A 24,573-nucleotide genomic window follows, 5' to 3' on the forward strand; every position below is an offset into this window, starting at 1 on the left:
TATATGGTTCATAGTCAGGAAGTCCTTTGGGTATGTGACCAATCACAGCGGAGTGGGCGTGCAGTACCTACAAAATGCAGAATGTTCAAATGTTGCTTACATTTCCTGTATAATTAATAATTGTTTAATGATAACAGATTGTAACAAAAGATTTTACATTATATTACATTACATATTTCCAGTGAAAATAAGCCAGCGAGGACTTAACCTCAAAGGTAAAAAAATGACAAGCACACACACTTAACACACCGAGCACTGATTTTATTGGACTTTGTGCAACGCATCAAACTTCTCAGAAAACGGGCTGGAATTTTGTTGTCCAAACATGTCCATATTTTTGGTCAGACACATCAACAGTGGTGCAACTGGTGAGGAAGCAGGACACTTCCACTTCTCCTGCACAATGTCACATCTCCCACTCGTCACCGGTCTTGTGACCAAACACACTGGAGCAGGAAAGCGGGTGACGAATGGCGTGTGTTCCAATGTGAACCGCACCTGTGGTTCGGGTAAGGATTCATCCTTCCACAATTCGACGAAGCATGTTGCCCAGGCAACCCTTGGCTATCTGGAGAGGGGTTTTCTCCTCCTTGTTCTCGATGTAGATGCTGGCCCCGTGTTCCACCAAGAGCTTGGCCGCTTCGACGCGCTCCTCATCGCACGCCAGGTGACTGGTGTCAAAAATACAAAAATAGTTGTAAACAAGAATACTTGTAATTTTGACTTTAAAAGGGCCGTTTTATGGAAAACTTGTATAGTCAAGTATCGTTTGTGTAGCTTATTATTTTTATTTATGATTGTTAACACTGAGCCGTCTGAACCGAGCTGTCTCAAAGGGCTCTAAATTCTTTGGATATTTGGATGGCAGCGTGTTATAAACACGTTATGGAGACATTTTGTAATTGTTTTGCAAAAATGCATCTCACGCCTTTTTGCACTGCGCCGTGTCTGCACGTTGCTCCATACGTACAGTGCCGTGTTGCCCTGCGAGTCCTGGATGTTGGTTGAGGCACACTGCTTGAGGAGCAGCTGAATGAGGCGATAGTTGCCCTTTGCCGACGCTCTGTGAAGGGGAGTGGAATCCAGTTTGTCTGTGGCATTAGGGTCGGCCCCGTTTTCAAGCAACAGCAAGGCTATCTGGAAGGAAATAGTCATAAATAAAACAGTCTTCTGGTAGTTAACACATTTTCTGATCTGTGTGTTACTTTAATACTGCAAAACCAGTTTTGCTAGACTCTCTAGTCACACAAATGCTATAAAACAGATACTCTTCACAGTGACCAGAGACATACCGTGTTAAAGCCATGAAGTTCTATTCTTAAAGCTAAGAATGTTTGTCACTGGCCAAATCAGTGGCACGACCTCAACCCAATATAGCAAGACACAAACAAAATACACAGAGTACTTTTTGAAACAATGGGGGTACTAAAATGTGGTTATGTGGTTACGTTACCTCGTATCTGTCCTTGGAGGCAGCGTAATGTAGGGGAGTGCATCCATTTTGATTGACAGAGTTCAGCTGAGCCCCTTTGGATATGAGTGCTCGGACAATGTCCTCTCTGCCTGCAGACGCTGCAATGTGAAGAGGGGTCCATGCAGCCTGGAAATAATATGTAATATGTGGCAATTAAAGTAGCGTATAATAGCTCCCGTTGTGTTTGGATATTCCCATTGGCATTTCGGCACTTGATATTAGCGGCATTACTTTTCCACAATGGGGCCAGATGGATAGATAAATACTTTATTGATCTTTGAGAGAAACTAATAAAAGGATGTGGGGGCTATTTTGATATTTTCATGTGAGAAACTACCAACTAGTACTTCTGTTCGTTTAGCCATTTGTAAATATGTCATAACCAAACCTGACTATGGCTCCAATGCCTCAATAAATACAGTCGTTGGTATGCTTTAGTGTAATGTAAATGTGTAGCTTAATGCACCATGTTACCATGACTGGCAAAACAGTAGACTAGCAGAACAATAATGTTCCTTTTTACTGCGTTTTGATCCATACATCATCTTGGAGGTTGACTTCAACTCCCACATCAAGCAGAAAGGAAACAATGTCGGTATGGCCAGCCGAACATGCCCAATGCAGGGCAGTTCTGTGATCCTGAAATAGGAGAAAAGTCAAATATGACAACATGCAGCACCTGGTTTAGTGGTGCCATTGTCACGTCAACAAAACATCTTGCTGTGTCGTGCATTCTTACCTGGTCTGTTTTGCAAGCAAGAGTTTTATCTGACAAAATGCACTCTTTTAATTTTTCAAAGTGCCCCATATAAGCTAAATTACACACGTCTACGTTTGACACGGAGCCCTCCATTCGCAAATAAACTTAAATTGGTGTCAAATAATGTTCTGAACAATAGAGTAACAGCATATGCGCGATGTGGTAGATTTGAAACGTAAGAGCAATGACTCAGGAAATTATGATTTCAACTTCCGCCTCGTGTGAGTTTGAAGTCTTCACAATAAAACACCAAGCGTGACATCTCGAAGATGTGACATTGAAATTTTCAATATTTTAATCCTTTTTTATATTCATTTACAATAAAATTTCAGTAAGTAACATTTCAATGTATTAAACGGCATGTAACCACTACAGCGGCCAGTGACATTGCATTATATTGAACAATTATTTTAATTTGGTAGGTTGAGTTACTCTTGGAGGAAGTAAAACGGGCATCCATGATACTCACCACCAAGAAACCGATGGCAATAAACAACTGTAGATAATATAAATAATATACAGTATTACAGTACTCCAAACTGACTTTCCTTGACTGACGTCATTGCTAATGGCGGCCACCCTGGTAAGCTACAATTTAAACCGTTTTATGGGTACAAGCCACACGATGCCGTTAGCTTGTGGCTAGTTTTGAACCAGCGTGTTTTAATGGAGGACGGCGTACATATTTCTCCTGTTGTTTACTATCTCAGGATTTTCGAACCCATGTTGACCAGTCGTGCAGATATTCGGAGGAATTTGTCAACATTTACTATGACTGTGTGGATAAGAAGAGAAGGGTGAGTAGTACATTTAAAGGAGCATCTTCCTGTTTCACTGTCATTACGATTAACACGTTCAGCAAATACTTCCCATTGTGACCCTTTTAGATTAAAATGCATACTATAATGTGGCCAGGAGATTTAACTTGGTTACATGTCAGTTACAACGTTTATCCAGTTTTTAACTTTTATTTTGAAAAAGAGGCAAAATGGGATGCACTTTTTGCTGTGACCAGCGTTGGCGCTGGTGGTTCTGTGAGTTTGTGTTCTGGAGAACAATGCCATAATAGGATGATCATTACAATTAATTATTGAAGAAAAATACAGAACATAAAGAATGATGTATAACATAAATAATGATGGAATTAAGTATAATTCCTAGTGCTATTGTACCAGCCACAATCTCAGCATTGCTATTTAATGTTTGTGTTGTATTTGTTGTTTCAGAACCTGACCCGACTGTACTTGGACAAGGCAACCTTGGTGTGGAATGGAAACACCGTGTCAGGACTAGACGCCCTGGGCGAGTTCTTTGAGGCACTACCTTCAAGCGAGTTCCAAGTTCACACGCTGGATTGCCAACCAGTTCACGGTATGTCAACTGGCCATTTGGAGCCAATAAAGGAACAAGGCATTTGTGTTGTGGTATTGCCACATTGTGTCTTTGGGAACGGTGACATCTTTGATTGTTTTATGTAAAATCTAAACTGAGCAAAGTCTCATCTCGTACAGAACAAGCAACCCAAGGCCAGATGACCCTGCTCGTAGTGACTGGCGGTACCGTGAAGTTTGAGGGGAACAAGCTGCGTTTCTTCAACCAGAACTTCCTTTTAACGGCTCAGGCTTCACCCAACAACGAGCAGCCAGTGTGGAAGATTGCGAGTGACTGTTTTCGTTTTCAAGACTGGAACAGCTGATGCTTTCTTCAGCGTAACTGTCCAATGGTTGTATTTTTGTAATAAAAGAATTCCAAGTTTGAATATGAAAAAGGTATTTATTCTCAGGAAAAAGCTTGAACAAGGCCTGTGATCCTAACAGCACTATGTGCATTATACAAACAAGTCCATAAATTGGTGTTTCCACACATAGAAATACATATAAAACACTCCTATATTGACATGGTCATTTTCCCCTTTACACCAACTTGTTCATAATCCTGTAAACTCAAGAAAAAACATGATCTATATTACTGTCAGCTGAAAAACTTTGCTACTGCCGTAAAGCACATCCACGGTTCATCCTGCTCTTAAAACAAGATGCTGATGAGACGAGCGTGTCTCCAAGTGCAACAACCCACTTTTGGCAGTTTGATTAAATAAAACATTTGCTGATCTTCCTGAGTCGTTTGTGTTCCACATTGGGTCTTATTTTCAGCATGACTACACAAATGGCATGAATAAAACCACTTTAGCCAGAATAAATTAAGTTATCAAGCATATCTCTGGATAGGGGTTGTTGCTGACCTCTTGTAAACTTTTCACAAGGCAGTTTTGAACGCTGGACTATTATCAAAACGCCACAAGTGCTGCAGACTGAAGGCACAGTAACATTAGTACTCCAACTACAAAAGAGCGTTGCAATCATTAAGATTTCCATGAAGGTAACATAGCATTAGCAACACATGGAGTGACTTTTTCTTTTAAAACAGCAACAAAGTACCAACAGACATTTTCAGACAACCGTATTCTACGCACCAGCGGCACAGATGGATCAGCAGCTCCAACCATTTACAACTTCCCTGTTGTGCCCATTTCCATTGGTGTGACAGCACAGAAATCCCACAGTTGACAGGAAAACTATTTACAGGTAACGAGTGGTCAAGGCTGGGAGAGGTTATTTGCCCCCGTACATTCTCTCAATGTGGTGGAGATAGTGGTTCTTCAGCTCTTTCCGCTTCAGCTTAAACGCGTCCGTGACAAGACCCGTCTCGGGCGTCCATGGCTCGGCGCTCAGGTGGACCTTGGCGGGAATCTCAAAGCGCTGGAGTTTAACTACAGTGGTGAAAAGAAGACAACTTAATTCCCCTCGGCTACGTTCACGGCCTGGGAAACTAGAAAGAGGCGGGGATGTAATGGTCTTACTGTTGGCGGCCACTTGCTTGATCTCCCCCAGGACCTCTTTCTCCATATCGGGGTGTGTGCACAGCTCTTCCCAGGAAGCGGCTATTCCTCTCTGCTTGGCCAGTTCCATCAGACGCTTCTGGTTGGGGACCACAAAGCTTATCACGTAGTTCTGGTCACTGCAACAAAGGAAAGACATGACATGACTACTGCAGCCGAGACGCATTACTAGATGGGAATGTCAAGCTTATTGGAGGGAACGCTGGTGGATGCTACATTATTATTTTTGTGTGTGTTCCAGTGTCTCCCATACATTTATCTGTGGTGACCTGCCACACATACATTTGTCACCATGTTTGGTCTCGCTCAACAACATAAAACTGCTCTCTGAATGTAGCTTGTCATTCCAACTCCAGACAGTAGATGACACACGTCATCAACTGGTCTGGTCTGCCAGACTGCCGGAGGGATCAGCGTTGCCAACTCCGCAACTTTGTTGCTGTATTTTGCGAGTATTCAGACAACAATGTACAAGTCACTAGACTGATAAAAGCATCCATCACTCTTCTCAACAAGCAGCCTGTACTTTTGTATCCAAGTTGCATGCAAGCTTTACTTTTGCCTTCAAAAACCACCAAGTGGGAAATCTCAACGTTTTAACAGTGATACTACACATTTTACTTTGTTAAAATTAACGAATTATTACAGACTTAGGGTGACGTGTTTTCTGTGCAAAAAAAAAACTTTTCAGAGTAAACAAACATTTTGACTGAAAAAATGGTTGCTGCACGGCTAACAAGTGGTTACTATGCAGGCCTCACAGCTAGGAGACCCGAGTTCAATTCCACCCTCGTCCATCTCTGTGTGGAGTTTGCATGCGTGGGTTTTCTCCAGTTTCCTCCCACATTCCAAAAACATGCTAGGTTAATTAGCCACTCCAAATTGTCCATAGGTATGAATGTGAGTGTGAATGGTTGTTTGTCTATATGTGCCCTGTGATTGGCTGGCCACCAGTCCAGGGTGTACCCCACCTCTCGCCCGAAGACAGCTGGGATAGGCTCCAGCACCCCCTGCGACCCTTGTGAGGATAAGTGGTAGAAAATGAATGAATGAGTGTAAATTGTTGAGGATCCACTGTATTAAGAAAATAAAAGATGATAAACTGCATACAGTACTGCCATAGTACATCTACAACATTCATAGAGTGTCTCTGCCTTGATTGAACCATCCAAACGTCACACATCAGTCCGACCTTCCCCCCTCCCTTTGCATGTATTACCCAAAGATGCCATGTGACTCACCTGTTTGCGTAAACACAGATATTGTCTATGAGCGAGCTGTTCTTCAGAGCAGACTCCACCTTCCCAAGGGACACGTACTCCCCCGCCTGCAGTTTGACCAAGTCTTTCTTCCGGTCTAAAGGAAAAAGATCCAATCCGTGTTTGAATACACATTATTTTTCCGTGATGACTTGCCATCGCTGTCATCAGCGATCAACACACCAACTATTTGGAGACAGCCGTCTGGGTGAACCTCGCCGACATCGCCCGTGCAAAACCACCTCTGACCGCTGTCATCCACAAAGAAGTCCTCCTCCTTGCTCTCGTACTTGAAGTAGCCCATGGTCACGTTGGGGCCACCAATCAGGACTTCCCCTCTTGGGTTGGGCTTATCTCTGCTGGTGTAGCCGCCTGATCACAGCAGCAAAAGGCAAACCAGGTCCATTTGGATGGAATGTGCAACAAGTGGCAACAAGTCATGCAAGACGTACCTTCAGCCCAGTCACGCAGTCTGATCTCGCAGCAGATGAGCGGGGCTCCGACACGACCCGTGCTGTTGTCTAGGACTGTGATGACGCAATAAATGAATTCAATACCTCAAGTTAGCCGTATGCTATGTTCACATATGCATTTTTTACATTTTTTAAAAAGGGAAAAAATTTGTCAACGAAACTCAATTGTAGCTCTGAAGAGTTTTTCCAGCCAATCAGAACCCTGATCCAGCAATGACAACTTATTTGGTTGCACAATCAGGAGCTGCATTCCTCATAAGTCACTGTCTGTATGCTTTTTGCTGGCCATGACATATTCATAGGAGCAGCTTCTGTATTAAGATTTCTCCAAGCTGTACAATACACTTAAATATGCTAGAATCAGCACTTTTGTATCTGGAAGGGCATTGTTGGGCATCTTCTGCTGTTGTGAGATTCCTACAGCCTTGACAATACAATTATGCTGCAATATCGTCAGTCACCCCTTCCAATGCAATTCAATGATACTTATGTTTACTAATTGTAATATTTTCATCATAACTAACCACTTTCTGTGCTGATTATGACCACATGTGAACAAACAGTAAAGAAAATAAAAAAGAACAGCAGTGTTGTGAGGACACGGCCTCACCCTCGGTGATGGTGCCAGCTCCACAGGTTTCCGTGAGGCCGTAGCCTTGTCCCACAGGGCAGCAGAAGCAAACATTCATGAACCTCTGCGTGGCCGGGGACAGCGGAGCGCCCCCTGACAGCATGAAGCGCACTCGCCCTCCCAGGATCTTGTTCACTTTCTTGAACAACAGGCTGCGCAAACAAAGATGCAACTCCGTGAGAACCGATGGCACCCTGTGAGCAAACCTAAGCAGCGGTAGAACCTGCTGCTCTGCTTTTATTTTACGATGCTGTAAAAGAGGCTCCTTACATGTTACACAGCGGCGCGTCGTAGCCTCTCTTGATCTGCTTCATTTTGTATTGGTAGCCCAGGTTGAAGAGCATCTTCTGGACATAACCCATCTCCTGCACTTTGCTCATCACATTCTTCTTGATGCGATCCAAAATTTCCTTTACGGCGGAGAAGAAGAAAACCGCAATGAAATCCTGCAGAGTGCTGTTTGGTTTGAAAGTACAGCAATAGGGTTGTTACCGGCACAGCCGCCATCAGCGTTGGTTGAAGCACAGTGGCATCACCTTTACTTCCTCTCTTTATTTTGGACGACTGGAAGGAAGAGGGAAAAATAAACGGTTAGAGCAGATGACGATTTGAGTCCACATTGCAGGGTGTTTACCTGATCAGACAGCGTGTGGGCGGAAGAGTAGCCGATCCGACATCCATAGGTGACGCAGGAGATCTCTGCTGTCATTTCCAGAACATGAGCCAGAGGCAGGTAGGCTATGTAGCTGTCATTGGGGCTGCCAGCACAAAGAGGAAGGACAGGTTGAGATCCTTCGGGCTATTTAAATGCTTATAAAACATTATTTGCCACGTTAGCATGAAGTAACCTTTTAGATCTCCATCACAACTTTCAAAAGCTCAATATGATAAACATACCCAAGATTTGGGATGCGTTCACACTGGCCAGTCATTCCTGCGATCAGATTGCTGTGGACAATCATGACCCCTTTGGGTCGGCCGGTGGAACCGCTCGTGTACATGACCACCGCCAGGTCGGGCGGCTGCGGCTTCACAATCTCAGGCTCCACTGCAAAACAGCAGCACCAGTTATTATTGTGCCAATGACCTTCCCTCTAAAAAGTCATCACACTCGGTGGAAAAACCTTGGTCACCTTGTAAACTCTTCAAATTAAAATAGCCGGGCTGGGAAAGGCATTAGTCTGCGTTTCCCTGCTTTGGCTGCTCAGTTTTGGACACTTTCCTGAGTCTATGGGTACAGCTGCATTGTTAGCTAATGCATCTGATTCCATTATCCAATTGTTTGCCAAAATATCACATGTTATGACACTAGTGATGAAGGATTAAATCCAACATGTCACATTTAGTACAATTTCACCTCTAGGCACTGCGTGCACAGACAAGGTGTGACAAACGCAAACGCTCACCGTTTTCAGGAAGCGCACCCAGATCTTGCACAGCTTGCATGCTGTGGATAGAGAGTCCGGCTGGGTAACCCTCTGTGGTCACCGTCTTCTGGTCCACGTAGATGATATGTTTCAGTTTTGGGATCTGCGGAAGCACGTTCTAGACAAAACAAGAGCACAACACAATGCTTTCATAAGCGTTCTGGCTCTTTATAAAGAGAAAAGCTACTTTACTGGAATAACTAATACTTTACAGGCAGTGATCACTAGAAATACTCAATTCCCCTGGAATTAATGACCCCATTGCCAGCCCCAAATCAGACAGTCAAGACTATAATGATAAATCACAGCCATGAGGAGCTCAGATGAAAGTCGTCACATTGCTTTCCTGACAAAAGGCCAACACCAAAGAACTGAAAAAATAAGCTCACTCATCTGAACTTTGTCACGCACATTCGGTCCTTGGACAGGCTTTGCGCTTCATCCATTTCACTATGATAAACGGCCTTTCACTTGTTTAGCGCTTTGACACGGTTAGCCCATTTCTATACTGATGACACATCAGGACCAATAGTACCAGTATCGCTTGACTTATCCAAAAACCTCTGGATTTTTGGGCAGAGGAGGATTTAGACATTTGTGTTTCCCTTTTACAGAAAAGAGTATTTGATTCCTTCTACGAGTGAATGGAAAGAGACATGCTGTTCTCCTGCTGTGATCTCTACTATGCCCACAAAAGGAGGAGAAACTGTGAGCAATGCCAATGGTAGCGTGTGTTCCCAAGGTGTAAAAACTCACTTTCAGCTTAGACTCCAGCAGTTCCACACTGGTAACAAGATGTGAAACTCCAGATTCATTGAGTCCGAAAGCAATGGCATCCTCCCCCAAGGTGGCGTAGAAGGTCACCACTGTTGTGAAAACACAATTCAGTGAATACAATACATATACAGATGAGTGAAATGTAGTATTTCTGCTCAATACACTATGAAATACATACATGGGAAATTGTGCCTAAAGCATGTTTGGGCTGTTATCATCCACTCTGGTCTGGTCTCACAGAAGATAGCAATGTTGCTTTTGGGCTTCTGGCCGAGAGCTGCCAATCCTCTTCCGAACTGACTGACAAGAGTGTTCACTTGGTTGTAGGAGAGCCATTTATAATCACCCAGGATCAGCTGGCAGGAGCAAACCACCCATGTTAGTCTTCACATGCATGCTTGGCCTCCAATATGCACACTCTTTCTTCTTACCTTTTTAAAAACTTTCCCGCTGGGCTGTATCTCATTCTCCTGACTCAACACATCTCTGACGCCGAGACACGGAGAGTTTCCAAAGCGCTCCACGGAGAAATCAAACAACTTATCCAGTGTGTCCTTGCCGGGCAAGTCTACCTTGGCCAGCGTGTCAAAGTGGTCCACCGAGCGGTATGGTCCTTCTGCAAGGCCTGACTTGGACCGGGCCTTGACCCGCTTGGCGAGTGTCTTCTTCATGCTGGCACCAGTGATATAGTACCACGGTAAGAAGGAGATAACCGAGTACAGCCACACCAGAAGGTGGATGGGAAAGAGGAGGACAGTTTGCACAGTATTTGACTGAAAACCCATGCCGTTACAGGAAGTAAAACGACAGGGGTGGAGTGTGAGTGATGAGGCCCGCTTCAGTGCGCTACACCTCAAAAAGGTTTCAAAAACTATCAGACCAGGAGCCTTCAAAGTCCAGGAATGTACTGAAATACGAGGTCCGCTGTCCTCCAGATGTAAAGCCTTAACTGCAATAAAGCAGAAAACAGCATCAACCAATGTCAACACATACACTTGCCAACTACTGACTTCTAATACAGGGTTGCCTTGCTACAAGTGCAATTTTAGTGCAGTAATAGTAAACAGTACATGAACGCAGCACCAGCGTGATGCTAAATCAGCAAAAATGTTCAGTAACCGGAGTGACGGCTTTTGAAAAATGGCTGGGATCAAGTTATTCATCTTTTATGAACAACCGTTGCTTCAACATCGACTATGACCTTACAATCTGAAATTATCCAAATTATAAAATCTGGAAAACAAGAGCTCACACCGTTTGCATAAACCCAAAATAGCAACATGCATTTGAATAAAGAGCTTTGAATTCAACAAGAATAACCAGATATAAATAAAACATTTTAATAAATTCTCATATTTGAATAAATCACTATGAAACATTCATGGCAACTTCAAATGATATCAGCCCTGCTATTTAATTACCTACACTGTCTGTAACCTAAGGTACAACGTCTTATCACCACTTATTACATTGTTTCAAGATAAGATGTATACTTGAGCTTCCCAGGATAGCTTGACTGTTTAAATTGTTTCCTTTTCCAAAAAATGGCCCATGGGCCGCATGTTGAAGAGCTCTGGTGGACACAATCAACAATCCAGTCACTTGAAAGTGGTAGTTGTCGCCGCAAGTTTAAGTACTAGAACGACTACTACAAATACTCACCAAAGAAGGATTTCCATGTAGTATTTAAGAAGAAACACCGAACAATCCGAGGTTACATGTCACCTTAAAAAGGCCACGTTCGGTTAGTATGGTTTCATCAGCTACTTCATCCTTAAATAATCACAGCACAAGGATCTTCCAGCAGACAACCAATGGCAGCACACTACACACTCACCCCACCCTGTGAAGGTCGAGCTTTCCTCCCTGATGACCTTTTAGGTGAACACCTTGCTGAGGCTAATTCTCTATTCACTCTTTGACTTGTTATGACTGACCCACGAAGCGGCATCTCCCCCAACATGGCATATGATAACCGTGATGTCGTAAAGCACAGAGATGCGTAAATGGCCGCTTCCAACGCAACGTGACGGCTTGTGATTAAAGAAAAGGGCCGTGTTGTGAAACAAGAGGCTGACTCATTTTCCGAGCATTAAAGTACGGAGTGAATCGCTGAATAACGACATGAGATGACGCCATGCCGTATTTGTGTAACAATATTCAACACGTTCCCGTAAATTACAATCACGTGCGTCGGAAATATCACGACCGTGCCATTTTGTGTGATAAGGCATTTTTTCAGATTTTATAGGACAAATTGAAGCAGGACGGTTGGTGGGGAAAATGACAAAAGCCGCCAGCTCTTCAGCGTGCCAGCTTGTGCGACCGTTAATGCCCGCCGACAACGTTGAATAGTAACAGTAAGTCTACCAAAGCAAATGAACGCTGCCCTGCCTCAATTAACCCCCATATAAATCTACAAAAGGATCAAGTCTGTAATAAGATTACAGTGGCCGGCAAGAGAGTGATACCCAGCTTAATTGGCAGGCTAGCGGCATTCTTACCTTGAGCAGTGTACACCCGGCCAGTCGTGCCTCCATTCGGATGACCGACAGTTACCTCTTGTAAGGACGCAGAAACCCGGAACTGTTACGTCATCTGATTCCATTTCTCTTGACCAATGAGAACGAGAACTTCTCAATGCCTCCTCCCCCCCAGACCCAGCCCCTCCAAGCGTCGTCCCGTGTACGCATGCGCACGAAACTAAGACAGCGTCTTCCTGTTTTTGAGTTGTTTCATAATAAAACGCTTGAGTCATAGTACAGCGTTACGTACAGTCTTTTAAATGAATGTCGGAAGAGTTTGAGGTTAAACTATAAATAGTGTGTACGATATGATACAATATTAAAGATGGACCATCCTCACTGAAAACTAGAGGCCATGTGTTTAAAAGAAATTAGATCATACTGCTTATGTCCAAATGTCATCCTTGTGACGGCACCATTTATTGGAAGACAAAGAAAAAAGCACACAGTAATCCTAAAACAAAGATCATTTATTAAAAATATATCTGGTCATTGCATTCTGAAATAAATTATTAAATATAAAGCTGCCCGTATAAAACAATAAATTCACGAAAAATTTACACTGAAATTCTCTCCAATGGCAAATAAAGTAGGCACATGGCTCCCACTGACACATTCGTCCGTCATGTATTACAGAGGAAAATCAACTATAATTTAATATCTCAGACAGAGGCGTGGTATTCTGGATTAAAAATGAAGTGTGAAGTTAGAAAAGCCCTGTAATGTTTTAACGGATTGTCTCGTGCGTTGTTAATCGCTCCCTCCTCAACGGGCCCTCTAAACATTTGAGAGTTTCCGATGTTCCTGGCCGCATCCAGGGATCTGTTGAGAATGATTCCACTGAACTTTGACGGTGGTGAGTGAGGTGAGGCGGTAATGACTCGTCATCGGACAAATCCACAGTTCCTGAAGAAAGGGGTGGAGAGAGGGAGAAAATTGTAATCACAGGAAACTGTACGTGTTAAACAGGACAAAGGAATTTGTACAAGCTGTACCGGCTGTGTTGCCACGGCGACTGGGGCCCATCAAGTTGTATGTCCTGTCCTGGCTCTTTTCTTCACTGCTGGACTCCGCTTCTCTCGGATTTCTCCTACTTATGTGGGCTGGGTAGTCATGACTTGACGCTCGCTCCTGACCCGGTCAGAGGATATGACACAGAAGGAATGCGTAAACCGGTTAGTTGTGAGTAATTCCCTACTTTAGCCAAATGATGTAAGCATTGTGTAAAGCTACACACCTGGGGGTGCGGGCACTGTCTGATCTGCCTCCTCCTTTCCCGGGCTGAGAGTTGGTGCGTCCTTTCGACGTCTGGGGAGCTTGGCACTGGAAAAGCCTCTCCTAAAGGGGCTGAACACATACAGTACGTCCAAAAGAAGGATTAATCCCTGAATGACGAGGACCACTGTGCAATCTATACTACTACAGAACAATAGTGAAGTTACATCATTGCTAAATGACATAATTTTATTACATTAATACGATCTTATACTGTATTACATGTTTTATGTATTCTAATAATATACATATATTAACTCAAGATGTTTTTATCAATGAGACGCAATCAAACTCATGGCATGGAGGGCTGAGACTGCAGTTTTCCTTCCAGCCGGTCACTAAAGCACGTGACTTTAATGACCAACACGTCTTTCAATTTGAGGCAAGGAGCACATCCATGACATCACCTGCTGGGAAAAAAACCTGAAGTGTCTCAGCCCTCCGTGTGCTTCTTACATCATCAGTCCCATCAGCACTCTTACCCAAAAAAGCACTCTCTGACTCCAACAGAGGTCCTCTTGCATGTTGCCCCGTCACACTTCCCTTCAAACACAGACAACTCCTTTCATACTCCACTCTTGAGTTCCCAGTACGTTGATATTGGGAACGTTGGCGATGACAAAGTAACCCTTATTTCTGATTATAGCTCACCAGATAGTCATTTTGATGCAGAGGGGATATCATGTCAAGAAAATCTGCAACATAAGTTATGTTATATCTTCCAACCTCATTGGTCACACTGATGCATCTACAGATGGCAATTGTCAGGTATATTCCTGAAATGTGAATGTTTTCTAACCATCCTGGTGTGTTGACCTCTGGTTGCCGTGTTGCTGATGTGCATCCATGTAGTTCCGCCTCCTCCTACCAGCTCCATCCAGTCTCCGCATCCTCTGGGCCTCAGTGGAGTTGAGCCTGGAGTCACCATCTGAGTCACACATACAAACACGGTCACATGGCAGTTATTTTAAAGCTTCCGGTGGTTTGCAGTTAACAGTTGAACAGTTGCTGGTCCTCACCAGCATAATCCAGCTGAAGCGAATCGTGAATTCGCAGCAAATTACTGGGTTCCAGGTTCCTGGAGTTGGGCCTTCTAACCGGAGCCTGGCGCCTCAGCCTGGCCATGTCAAACACATCCACGTGCTGACGTGCTTGTCTGTGTAATCAGAAATTAGATTTTTTTTTAGGAAACTCAAATCGTGGATAAGAAGATGTTGATGGAAAAAAAGCCTTTAGGCCTAGAAATAAGAGAACATGGCTTTGATTCTTTGATTCCGGCATAAAAACTAAGCCAAAACCATTCATGTAATTGACTCGCTATAGTGACCCATGACAGGGAAAAGCCGACACTGGAAGAAAAAATAGAATCAGTCGTTCACAACATCCATACAGTAGCAGCTGTATGCATTCAGGGCCGTATTCTCCCATGATTAGGACTGACATGATTATGGCAGCGTGGGTTTCTCCCCCTCTACATCAGGTTTTTTCACATTTTTTCCAGGAAAATATTATAAACCTACAACATTTTTCTTGTCTTTCCACTCCAATGATTCAATGACGGCTATCAATGACAGTATGCCGATCGCTTCAATTGCTAGGTATAGGATGCGGGAGCAAGGAAGCTACTTTCTGCCAAATTTTCACTTTCAAAACTCCATGTACAAAAATTGACATCAGGGCAAAGGCCGCTTCTTTCAAGAAAAAGTTTGTCCATGTCTGTACCTTCCAGCCAGAGAGGAGCCTATTCCATCCCAACCCTCCTGCTGCAGATGAACCTCAAGTCGTTTTTGCTCACTACGAAGCTGCCGACGCAATGCTGACAGTTCACTGTACACGTCTCGTTGCTCACCTGAAAACATACATAGTAAATACATCACAGCGCATTTCCCCCCTCATGCAGCACTGTTGGGTTCCAGTGTTGTACCATTCAGACTCAACATCTACGGACTTGTTGGCTCATATTGGCTTCTAAAAAATCATCCAGACTGTGGACGCACAACTTGTGCCAGCAGCTTCTTACATATCACACGACATCAACCAAAGAGGCGCATCGTTTAAAACAGATAAGGCTGTGGATTTGAATGAGGTTTGGCAAGTTATTGTTTTCCAGGCCATGTTATTCCTGTTATGTGTGCACTTTGCTGATGTCTGATTATGCCCACTTGCAGCCAGGGACCGGTTTTATTTTGCCACTAAATTAATAAACGTTGCACATCTACCATGTTGTACCACATACGGCCAATAAAGCTGATTCTGATTGGCCTTTTTATTTGTGGTGAAAAAAGTTGCAAATGAGATCTGTTTGTCTGCATCGTCGTTAGCTCTGGTCTTGAAAAAAAAAAACAAGAGAAAAAGACATTCAACTATGGACAAAGCTAATAATGAGATTCGACTATGACGCTCTTTAGTCCTAGTCCTTCAGTCCTAGTACACACACCTTCAGCTCGGAGTCGATTCCTGCAAGCAGGGACAGGCGGGGACAGGGGGCAGGACGAAGATTGTTCCTAAATAGGATAAAAAGAAAAGTGGCAGGGTAAGGACACATTTCCATCAGGAGGGAGGAAAAACAAAGAGGCTTTTCTTTTTTATATATTTAAAAAAGACAAGGCAAGCAACTCCCTAACAAGTATTCCTTCCTTGTGCAGAATGTAGGCTGGCAAGAATCATGGCTGCAGGCTTTTACAAGCTGTGGTGAATGAGTGTGTTTTAGTGCGAGTATAAAGTTAGCGCGACTCACAGAAAGGCGAGCAGTAGAATGACGGCTCTCAAGAGTGGGAGGCCTGGGGCTATACTCTTGGTTCCTCTGTGGGGTGGGAACTGGAGGGGACGGTTCCTTGTTAACCTACATGAAAGACAACATGACATGGAGAAAAACCATGTGTTGACATGCGTTAAGATTGCAATCTTTTCAAAGGCTCACAGCTTTAGTGATCTAATCACATGCTATCGTACGGCATCCTGAGTGTACGCACCGATTTCATGCGGGCCTGCATCTCTTGGTCATATTGCCTCTTCTGTGCCGCTTTCGCCTTTTCCTCCACCTTCTTTCTTTCTGCTTCTTTCTTTCTTTTTTCTGCCAACTGTAGTAGTTCCTCTACTTTGGCCTTTTGCTGAGATTACCCCCGCCACACACACACACACACAAATTACCTTAATTTATTTGTGTTGTGCTTTTGTGAGTTCCTCACCTCCATCTCCTTCTGTCTTTTCTTCTCTTGTTCTTCTTTGTACTCCCTCTGGATGGAAGCATTCTGCTCCAACACCTTCCTCTCTAGCTTTTCTTCCTCCAGCCTGATCCGTTCCCTGTCCTCTGCCCGTTTCCGCTGCTTCTCCTCAATCTGCAAACACGTACCAGCTTTTAGGAGGTCAAATAACTGGAGCTTGGAGAAAAGAAGCACATTTTAATGGAGGAGGATTCTAAAAGCTGCCATGAGAATTTCTGTGTAAGCAGTCTCTATTGGCTAAGGACAACACTTTTTTGCATTAGTCTTATTTGGCACCAAAGGCGGGTCAATAAACTCTTATTTGGCTGTCCGAGGTACCTGCAGCTTGAGGTCAGCCTTGTACTGGTCTTGCTCATGGACCTGCTGCGGTGTGGTCAGGTTGGGAAAAACGGTGCCCCGAGCAAACTGGGGCGTTTGGACATGGGTGAAGCCTATTAAAAAAAAAAAAACTATTTATCTGCACAGAGCAGTAGCATGCTGTAAAACGTTATGATCAGTACTAACAACTTAAAAGACCATCAGCAATATTTTCTGTATGCATTAAAAGTACACAATGTCCAAAACACCAATAATCTTAATTTCTGTCACATAAAAGAGTTCCTATCAGTTTGTTTGTGAGGCTGTTTAAAGAACATGAAAAAGAGTGTTACAGTACCAGGGAGCCGGTCATTAGTGTCAGGGTTACTGCACTCTGCTACAGTACCAGAGACCCTGTCTTTGGGGTCAGGGTGCTCAGCTGGGCGGGGTGTCATCACAACCACGGCTCTCCTCTGCCCCTCTGGGTTGCTGTATGCCTCCTCATTCAGCTTGTGCATCTGTTTAAGGTCAGCTGGCCGGTGGTACCATATTTGCAAAAAAACAAAAACAGAGCATGTGACCATCATGGAAGTGTATTAATACAAAAACTTAGGAGGAGGGTAATTGCAGGACACACCGATGAGATTTCCCGTATGGTCTCTGAGTGGGGCTCCGCCTCCACCTCGACCCCAAGGCTGATGGTTCTTCATGTCGACCTCCAGCTGGGCCTCGAAACGCTCGCGCTCCTCCCTCTCTATACGCTTCCTTTCCTGCTGCTCCTGAATCTATAACATAACATAACATAACTTCTGTCACACAATTATCTCTGCTGTCGCTTCTTAACACACTGGTTCGTAGCTAGTTTCCTCCTTGTGATGTATCAAAATGGTTTCCATGCTACAAATACTAACATTATAGTCTATCTCCATTGTCTGTTTATTGTCTACTCAACTGGCCCATAGGCCAAATGCGTCCCCATCAGTTACATCAGACCAGCCCGGGACAGGTCAATAAACAGCAAGAGGATCTTTGGCTATTGTTTTTTAGTAGGTTTTAAAACAGTTGAGGACTCTTGTCATATTGAGGATTTGACAAGCTTTTTTGCAGTATGTCTTAAAAAAAAAAAAAAAAGCAGTACTCCTATCATAGTGCATCTTTCACCAGCAAAGCTCCCGTTGTATAGGGCAGTGGTGCTCAAAGGCTTTGGATGCGGGCCACAACAACATCACCATCCAATGACAAAAGGCGAACCAAACAGAGGATACGTTTGTAGGAAAACTTCTAAAATATCTTATTTAATAAATAAGATATTTGGCGGGAGAAGCTAGGGAGACTATTGGGCATGACAAAAGATAATTGAGGACCACTGTACTGGTGTTTAACAACCTTGCAGGAAAAAGCATTATATATAAATAAATATCCCATAGAATCCTGCCTGTGGTCTAAGGTCTGAACAGGGTCCTACAACACAAACAATGACAAAAACGACTGCCAAGATGAAGGCGAGGTAGAGGGATAGCAAGCAGATTGGTGCAGCATGGGATATTCTATACCCTAAATGACCGGATAACTGGGGATCCAGGGATCGGGTGAGGTTTCCACTATTTGGGGAGCAGCAGATTTGATCTCTCTATTTTACCTTGTTGAAAAGATGGCTGCTCCCATCACCGACATTGTCCTGCCAACATGTGACAAACTTTTAAATGTGTTGAATGGATCACAATGTCGTCATTGCCAGAATCATTTGGTGTGGATTTCTCTTGGAGATGAATGAAGTATCCATCTACAATCCTTCCTGTGTTATCACTACAACAGACGTCTGTCCCATCCGAATCAAATCAGGATGGAAAAAGGTTTTGCCCAAATGAAACGAAACTTTGACGACATTCAGCCTGATGATAGTCAATTCATTCATTCAACAACGAGGCCGCTGTGTTTGAAAAAGAGCCTTAGTGGAATGATCAGGGTGATTCCGGTTTAATCACGCCGAGTTATCTTGGTCTTGGAATATTCTCATGGTCCATATTCATTTAGGGTTGGTTAATTACTCTAAATGACTCATAGGTGTGAATGTGTATGTTTGCCTGTCTGTGATCTGTCCATGGTGTATTCTGCCCTAATGCCCCCCGTCCCTCTCTGAAGCCGGAATAGGAAAAGCTGCATAAGAATAAATAATATGAATAAGAATAAATGAATGAGTCAATGTGGACGCCATCTTGCCTGTTTTTTCAGGGCATCTCCGTAGTTTAAATTCACTCCTTTGCTTGATTTGGGCCTCTCTGGCGGGAAAAGCCCACTATGGGGGGCCGGAGTAACAGGTTCAGTGTTGGTCCTGTCGGGGAACACAACAGCATTGCTAAAACCTTTTCTGCTTGTACTAGTTTGTGTTTTATTGCACTATTATTTAAACTATGCAGTCTTAGACATTTCAATTCTTACTGTTATTATCCCTTATCTGGAATTATACACTTGACATTTTTTAAAAAGTTAATAAGTAATAAGATATTCCTTTGCTTCTCATTTTAGCTACATTTAATGAAACAAAAGAAAAGTATAGTTACTGCGGTGGGGGCTCAGGAAAACTGCTTCTTCCACTGTGGGGGCTGGTGTCACCAAACTGACTGGGCACAGCGCCTCCTGGTGGTATGGCATAGTAAGACATGGGAAGAGCCACAGCAGGGTAAGGCAACTGGCCATCTAGGCAAGGATGGAAAAGGAAATAGTTAAATAAGTTTGACTGAGGCTGGAAAGAATGGAAGAGATGGGTGCTTACAGTAGGCAATGTTTGGGTCAAGCATGTTTCTGTTGCTGTAGTAGTGATGGGGCGCCATGTAGTGGCCTCTGTAGGGGTCTGCGACGGGTAGAGGAGGGTGTGGAGGGATCATGGGAAATCTGAAGAGTATAAAAAGATTTTTGGGGGGTGATTACTAAGCTGTGTTAATAATGTAGCCAACTTTTTTTTTACCAAAGGCTTGATGTCAGATCATATTTCAGCAACCAGTGTATACCTGGGAGTGTCCATGGCTCTGGGGAGGAGGGGAGCCGCGTGATTATTGGGACACAGTCCACCTCCCATCAGGTCCATGGTGGAGCTGCACTCCATCACTGGGGACTGAAAGGCCAAACGGGGCGGATGAGGCGGAGGTGTCCGCCTGCCTTCAGCACCAGTTTTGCCATTATGAGGTAAAACTCTGGATGAAGGCTCGCTTTCTCCCAACGCTGAAGGCCCCGGGAGGTTATGTTCCTCCTTTCCCTTGCTCGGTCCCAACGGCCTGATTTGATGGCGCTAGTTTGTGCAAACAGATGGACAGACAGCACCACACAATCGTTGATTTGAGCTAGCAAACAAAGTGAATGATACAGAGCATTCGTGACGTTAAAACATATGCTCACCTGTTTCTCTGGATCACTTGCCCTTGTTAGAGCAACTTCCAGCTCAAAATGTTTCTCCCTGAAGCAAAAACACATCATACATGTTTTCTGTTATATATACAGTCATGGAAAAAAATCTATTAGAGACAATCATTCACACTCACATTCATGCATATGGATAATTTAGAGTTGCCAGATAACCTAGCATGGAATGTGGGAGGGAGACCCCCCCCCCCGCTTGACTGTGTGTGATATGCCTTTCGGAGCAGCTTTCTTGGGCAGAACCACACCTTAGATAAGCACATGCCCTACGAGTTCATCTCAGGTGTTGTTACTGGTGCATACTGTACATAGTGTATTACAGTGACTGCAGTTTGAACAGCTGTATGTTACAAGGCTGCAGAACAGGTCATAAAACCATGAAAACATACGTATAGTATAACCAAGATTCATGAAGGCTTGCCTCATCTTGTTTCGGTGCTGCTCAGCTATCTGTTCCTGTAGCTCCTGCCTGTAGCGCTCCTTCCTCTTCTGCAAGGCTTCGCCGCTTTCAATTGCTCCTGCAAAATTCATTCATTCATAACATACTGCAGATCATAAGACGCCATGGTTCATTTTGGCGCATGATTAAAAAAAAGTTATATCACCGATTAAAAGGCCAGTCACACATTCAGAGTCATCAGATTTGTTCAGGGCTCTTGATCTCCTGCCGTGTCTGGCAAAACCTGGAAACATCTCTTTCTGCTCCCTGGAAAAGACCAAAAAATGGTGAGCAACAAAACTTTTGTGTGTATCCAACAGTGGTTGTAAAGAGTAGAATGAAAAAAAAAATGTATATATTTGTCCCCATGGCGGGTTATTCAGGAGTTGCACTCAATAAATACTACAGACTGCAGATACAGTACAGGGCAAAATGACGACTGTAGCATTGTATAAGAACTGAAAGTGTCAGATTATGGAAAAAACGGGTGCGTAGAAAGGTACCACTGTATTGTTACACGCTGTTCCTTTAGGGGCTACGCAGGGACAACGAAAATGTGCACATTGTGGGCATTTAACAAAGTTGTGAGACTGCACATAACTTGTGGGGATCAGTTGAATTTGCACAATCCCAACATGGCTAAATCCTAGAAGGTCTGCGTAGACGTCTGCTACTCCTGGCTTCTGTTAGCTTGTCCTTGATATACACGACTCCACTGACTGTTGACCAACTGGCTCATCACGTCTGTTCTGGTACCTGGCAGGTTCTGAGGACGGCTCTTCAGGGGAGAAGGGGGTCTTCCCCTCAGGGGGGGCAGGTGCGCTGTGAGAGTCCCTTCTGGCTTCTGTCAAAGTGGCCGCATCCCTCCGTGAAGGAGATCGCTGTTTAAGATCACTTGCCTTCTTTTCAAGCAGGTTTTGCTAAGGAAACGGACATGGAAGGAATAATTAGCAGTTACCTTTTCATGACTTCTCATATGGGGTAATACTGTAGATTAACAACCAGTTCCATAGAGAACTCCACTTCCACTGAGCCCTGCATGACATCTGGTGTGTGATATTAACCGGGCAAGAGAAAGATGTCATAGGAGGGTTCCATGACTTTTATGTAGTCACCTAATATTTGGTCTTTAATGCTGATACTATGTGAGAATGCATCAAGGTACATTTTGACATTATTTAGTGCTTATGTGCATATTTGCCAATGCATATTAAATAAGATATAACCCTGGATTTAGGATTGTATTGTGTATGTTTTGTAAAAACCGTTTCTATACATATCTTGATAGACCAAAGGCAAATTAACAATGACACGCAGGACGAACTTTAGACAACACCAGGCTTTTTCATCACCTGTGCCATGTAGCGTCTGTAGTCCATACGAAGCTCATGCTGAAGTCGCTTCTTCTTCTTCTCGTATTCCACACCGAGGGGCAGACCCACAAAGGTGATCTCCTCTGATAAAACGCACCAGTCAGTATTTAAAGACATCTGGCACCACAAAATACTAGAAACAACGTGAATAGTTCACAGTAAACCCATAGGTAGTGGATTTAATGTGGTCATGAACCTTTCTTTTGGGCAGTCAACTTGGGAGGAATGTTCTCCTTCAGAGTGGACCCATAGCTTCTGTGAGGTTTTGCCTGTCAGAGGAAAATAATTTGAATGTATTTAATGTTCTCAGTATAGATGACTGCAGTGCCACTGCAACCTGACAAAAGGAAATATTACTACCTATCCTTTTGAAGAGGTCAAATTTTCTTTATGTCTCTGGTCTCATTCTAACGCTAACATTAGCTCTGTGAATCGGTTGCTCTATAATAGTGTCAAATATTACAAAGAAACCTTGCCTCCTTATACCTTACTTCCATGTAAACATACCGACACCGGATACAAACACTTTGGACCAAGTGTAGGCTACACCAGCTGGAGTGGAGTATACAGAGCTGCCCCCCTGCCCACACCTCAGCCTTTGGGATCACGTCTCTATCGTGTGTATCATGCGACTTCAAGAAGCAGGGGATAATCAGCAAAATGGTGAACCAAGTACTTGTTGTCAAAGACATCAAAGAACCGGACAAATACTGACGATGACATCATCTCGTCAAGGAAAACAAAACGCACAACTCACAAAGACTTGATACGGTCATTAAATCATCAATGGACAAAAACAACTAGTGCCTGGTAAAGGAGGCCTTGTGAAGCCTGACCCAAACTGTAATCATACCGTGTTACTCAATGCTGACACCCGCTGGATCATAAACGTCATTACAGGGTCAATGACTAGTACAGGGTGGGAAACCTTTTTGGCTAAGAGGGCCAACAAAAGCCACATATTTTATTTACAATGTATTTCTGTTGCCTGTGACATAAAGTTACACGTTTTTAGTCAACTCAATCCTCATAAATGTACGACTTTATTCTCAAAATATCTGATTATTTTAATACTCCATCGTAACAGGAGTTGCCTGAGACAGCTATGGAAAAAGAGGGTCTTATGTGACCTTTAACCTTGAGTATGTGGAGGGGGGATAAGGAAGGGTTATGTTGTGTTGCCACATCATAAATAAAAGCTTCCTTCCTGAAGAGCTATGCTCTATTTTCCATGTATTTTACTCCTATGACATGTAATATTATGACAGTTTTCCTCAGAAATCTACAACTTCATTCTTAAACAGGGCTATAAACAATGCTGTCACTACAAATCACTCCAACACACCTTCATTTCCATGTAGGGAGGATCTTGCTCTAAACTGGCTCTATCTTGGGCCACTTTTGCCTTATGCTCCCTGATGAAGTCCTCCAGTTCATCTTCCATCTCCGTCATTTACTTCCCACCTGGAAAAGCAAAAATATCATATACATTCTTGAATGAGAACCCAATGCAGAAAGTGTATCCCGTGATTGCAGTCCAACAAATGCAAGGTTTAACATAATAGTTTGCTCTGTTACGAATGAACCAATTAATAAAACCTGGAACACAACAACAAAAAGTGTTACTGTCTCTTTAATTTTCGTTGTCAGGCAACCACAATGCACCCCCAAGTGTCAAATAATGCACTCCGAATGGCGTTAAAGTGCTTTGTAAATAACATTTCACCAATATATATCATTGTGCTAGTAACGATACGCTGTAAATAGCAAAGCATAGCTTAGCGCACGTTTAGCTAATTAATACAATCCATCATAGCTTAGGTAAGCTAGCTTGTTTTTGCTTCAAGAAAAGTGTCGAAACTAATATTACAACAAAACGCGGGAAGCTAAATAAGCCATGACATACAATGAAGTGTCAAGATATTAACATCCCACACTCTAAAATATATGATGTTGCTTGATATAGCATTACCTCATAGGAGAACGATTGCTTCCTGGCAACTGTTTTAGTGGCGCCTAGTTCGCAATTGCTAGTTATATTTCGTTACCGAGGTCAATGTTACAGTTCCGGTGCAAAATGTCAAAATAAAAGCCCGTGTAAAGTCACAAACTGACTCAGACAATATGGACGACACCTCGTGGCTGGCACCCATTGTTGAATTTTGTATAAATGTTAGTACATTAGTTAATCATGTATATGAACGTTCAACACAAACACAATACGGTGCGCTTTTCTAGGCCAATGTTTTATTTTGAAAGGAAAAATGCTACACATTCTGTAGTTTTACATTTTCTGTAGCTTCAAATGCAGCAGTTGCTGGGAGAC

General features: G+C 43.4%; 4 protein-coding genes across 8 annotated transcripts; 1 reads left to right on the forward strand and 3 right to left on the reverse strand.

Moving 5' to 3' along the window:
- Window positions 1-240: 240 nt before the first annotated feature.
- On the reverse strand, window positions 241-2,443 carry psmd10 (proteasome 26S subunit, non-ATPase 10). The gene is made up of 5 exons (XM_058063118.1): window positions 2,214-2,443; window positions 2,015-2,113; window positions 1,454-1,600; window positions 971-1,137; window positions 241-671 (listed from the first exon to the last, which is right to left on the reverse strand). Exons 1-5 carry the CDS (start codon window positions 2,325-2,327, stop codon window positions 518-520), a joined length of 681 nt encoding a protein of 226 aa, XP_057919101.1. The 5' UTR covers window positions 2,328-2,443; the 3' UTR covers window positions 241-517.
- A 207-nt stretch (window positions 2,444-2,650) lies between these two features.
- nxt2 (nuclear transport factor 2-like export factor 2) lies at window positions 2,651-4,336 on the forward strand. The gene is made up of 4 exons (XM_058063121.1): window positions 2,651-2,817; window positions 2,945-3,031; window positions 3,461-3,605; window positions 3,746-4,336. The coding sequence occupies exons 1-4, from the start codon at window positions 2,803-2,805 to the stop codon at window positions 3,928-3,930; spliced, it is 432 nt and encodes a 143-aa protein (XP_057919104.1). The 5' UTR covers window positions 2,651-2,802; the 3' UTR covers window positions 3,931-4,336.
- acsl4a (acyl-CoA synthetase long chain family member 4a) lies at window positions 3,988-12,338 on the reverse strand. 3 transcript variants are annotated; one of them, XM_058063116.1, is made up of 15 exons: window positions 12,205-12,338; window positions 10,132-10,649; window positions 9,879-10,056; window positions 9,680-9,789; window positions 8,903-9,041; window positions 8,394-8,544; window positions 8,131-8,254; window positions 7,989-8,060; window positions 7,767-7,906; window positions 7,476-7,648; window positions 6,845-6,919; window positions 6,576-6,764; window positions 6,375-6,489; window positions 5,095-5,252; window positions 3,988-5,004 (listed from the first exon to the last, which is right to left on the reverse strand). In XM_058063116.1, exons 2-15 carry the CDS (start codon window positions 10,483-10,485, stop codon window positions 4,847-4,849), a joined length of 2,136 nt encoding a protein of 711 aa, XP_057919099.1. In that variant the 5' UTR covers window positions 10,486-10,649; window positions 12,205-12,338; the 3' UTR covers window positions 3,988-4,846. The 3 variants fall into 3 exon arrangements, with proteins under 3 accessions (XP_057919099.1, XP_057919100.1, XP_057919098.1); XM_058063117.1 differs by lacking the exon at window positions 12,205-12,338 and adding an exon at window positions 11,538-11,875; XM_058063115.1 differs by lacking the exon at window positions 12,205-12,338 and adding an exon at window positions 11,363-11,476.
- Window positions 12,339-12,677: 339 nt separating this feature from the next.
- LOC131110227 (centrosome and spindle pole associated protein 1-like) lies at window positions 12,678-24,311 on the reverse strand. 3 transcript variants are annotated; one of them, XM_058063108.1, is made up of 27 exons: window positions 24,220-24,311; window positions 23,593-23,711; window positions 22,444-22,516; window positions 22,227-22,330; window positions 21,631-21,794; window positions 21,041-21,141; window positions 20,857-20,953; window positions 20,415-20,472; window positions 20,030-20,307; window positions 19,795-19,913; window positions 19,583-19,718; window positions 19,242-19,353; window positions 17,659-17,806; window positions 17,428-17,553; window positions 17,043-17,155; window positions 16,689-16,838; window positions 16,473-16,610; window positions 16,238-16,342; window positions 15,938-16,004; window positions 15,223-15,349; window positions 14,520-14,656; window positions 14,300-14,428; window positions 14,152-14,195; window positions 13,983-14,043; window positions 13,463-13,572; window positions 13,221-13,356; window positions 12,678-13,131 (listed from the first exon to the last, which is right to left on the reverse strand). In XM_058063108.1, exons 2-27 carry the CDS (start codon window positions 23,698-23,700, stop codon window positions 12,953-12,955), a joined length of 3,120 nt encoding a protein of 1,039 aa, XP_057919091.1. In that variant the 5' UTR covers window positions 23,701-23,711; window positions 24,220-24,311; the 3' UTR covers window positions 12,678-12,952. The 3 variants fall into 3 exon arrangements, with proteins under 3 accessions (XP_057919091.1, XP_057919090.1, XP_057919093.1); XM_058063107.1 differs by having other exon boundaries at window positions 17,380-17,553; XM_058063110.1 differs by lacking the exons at window positions 23,593-23,711; window positions 24,220-24,311 and adding an exon at window positions 22,755-22,916 and having other exon boundaries at window positions 17,380-17,553.
- Between the last annotated feature and the right edge of the window lie 262 nt (window positions 24,312-24,573).

The sequence above is a fragment of the Doryrhamphus excisus genome, chromosome 23, assembly GCF_030265055.1.
Source record: "Doryrhamphus excisus isolate RoL2022-K1 chromosome 23, RoL_Dexc_1.0, whole genome shotgun sequence".
NCBI classification, from domain to species: Eukaryota; Metazoa; Chordata; class Actinopteri; order Syngnathiformes; family Syngnathidae; genus Doryrhamphus; species Doryrhamphus excisus.

Excerpts from the sequence above, each read along its gene's own strand:
- psmd10 (XM_058063118.1), bottom strand. The coding sequence starts at position 2,327 with ATGGAGGGCTCCGTGTCAAACGTAGACGTGTGTAATTTAGCTTATATG. Across the intron at positions 1,601-2,014 it reads AAGTCAACCTCCAAGATGAT|GCTGCATGGACCCCTCTTCA; the intron begins GTATGGATCAAA and ends TATTATTTCCAG. Across the intron at positions 672-970 it reads TCGCAGGGCAACACGGCACT|TCACCTGGCGTGCGATGAGG; the intron begins GTACGTATGGAG and ends TTTTGACACCAG.
- nxt2 (XM_058063121.1), top strand. Across the intron at positions 3,032-3,460 it reads GTGTGGATAAGAAGAGAAGG|AACCTGACCCGACTGTACTT; the intron begins GTGAGTAGTACA and ends TTGTTGTTTCAG. Across the intron at positions 3,606-3,745 it reads GGATTGCCAACCAGTTCACG|AACAAGCAACCCAAGGCCAG; the intron begins GTATGTCAACTG and ends CATCTCGTACAG.
- acsl4a (XM_058063116.1), bottom strand. The coding sequence starts at position 10,485 with ATGGGTTTTCAGTCAAATACTGTGCAAACTGTCCTCCTCTTTCCCATC. Across the intron at positions 8,255-8,393 it reads GAACGCATCCCAAATCTTGG|CCCCAATGACAGCTACATAG; the intron begins GTATGTTTATCA and ends TTGTGCTGGCAG. Across the intron at positions 5,253-6,374 it reads ATCTGTGTTTACGCAAACAG|TGACCAGAACTACGTGATAA; the intron begins GTGAGTCACATG and ends CCTTTGTTGCAG.
- LOC131110227 (XM_058063107.1), bottom strand. The coding sequence starts at position 23,700 with ATGACGGAGATGGAAGATGAACTGGAGGACTTCATCAGGGAGCATAAG. Across the intron at positions 19,914-20,029 it reads AGAGCCATGGACACTCCCAG|ATTTCCCATGATCCCTCCAC; the intron begins GTATACACTGGT and ends TATACTCTTCAG. Across the intron at positions 19,354-19,582 it reads TTTCCTGAGCCCCCACCGCA|GACCAACACTGAACCTGTTA; the intron begins GTAACTATACTT and ends GTTCCCCGACAG.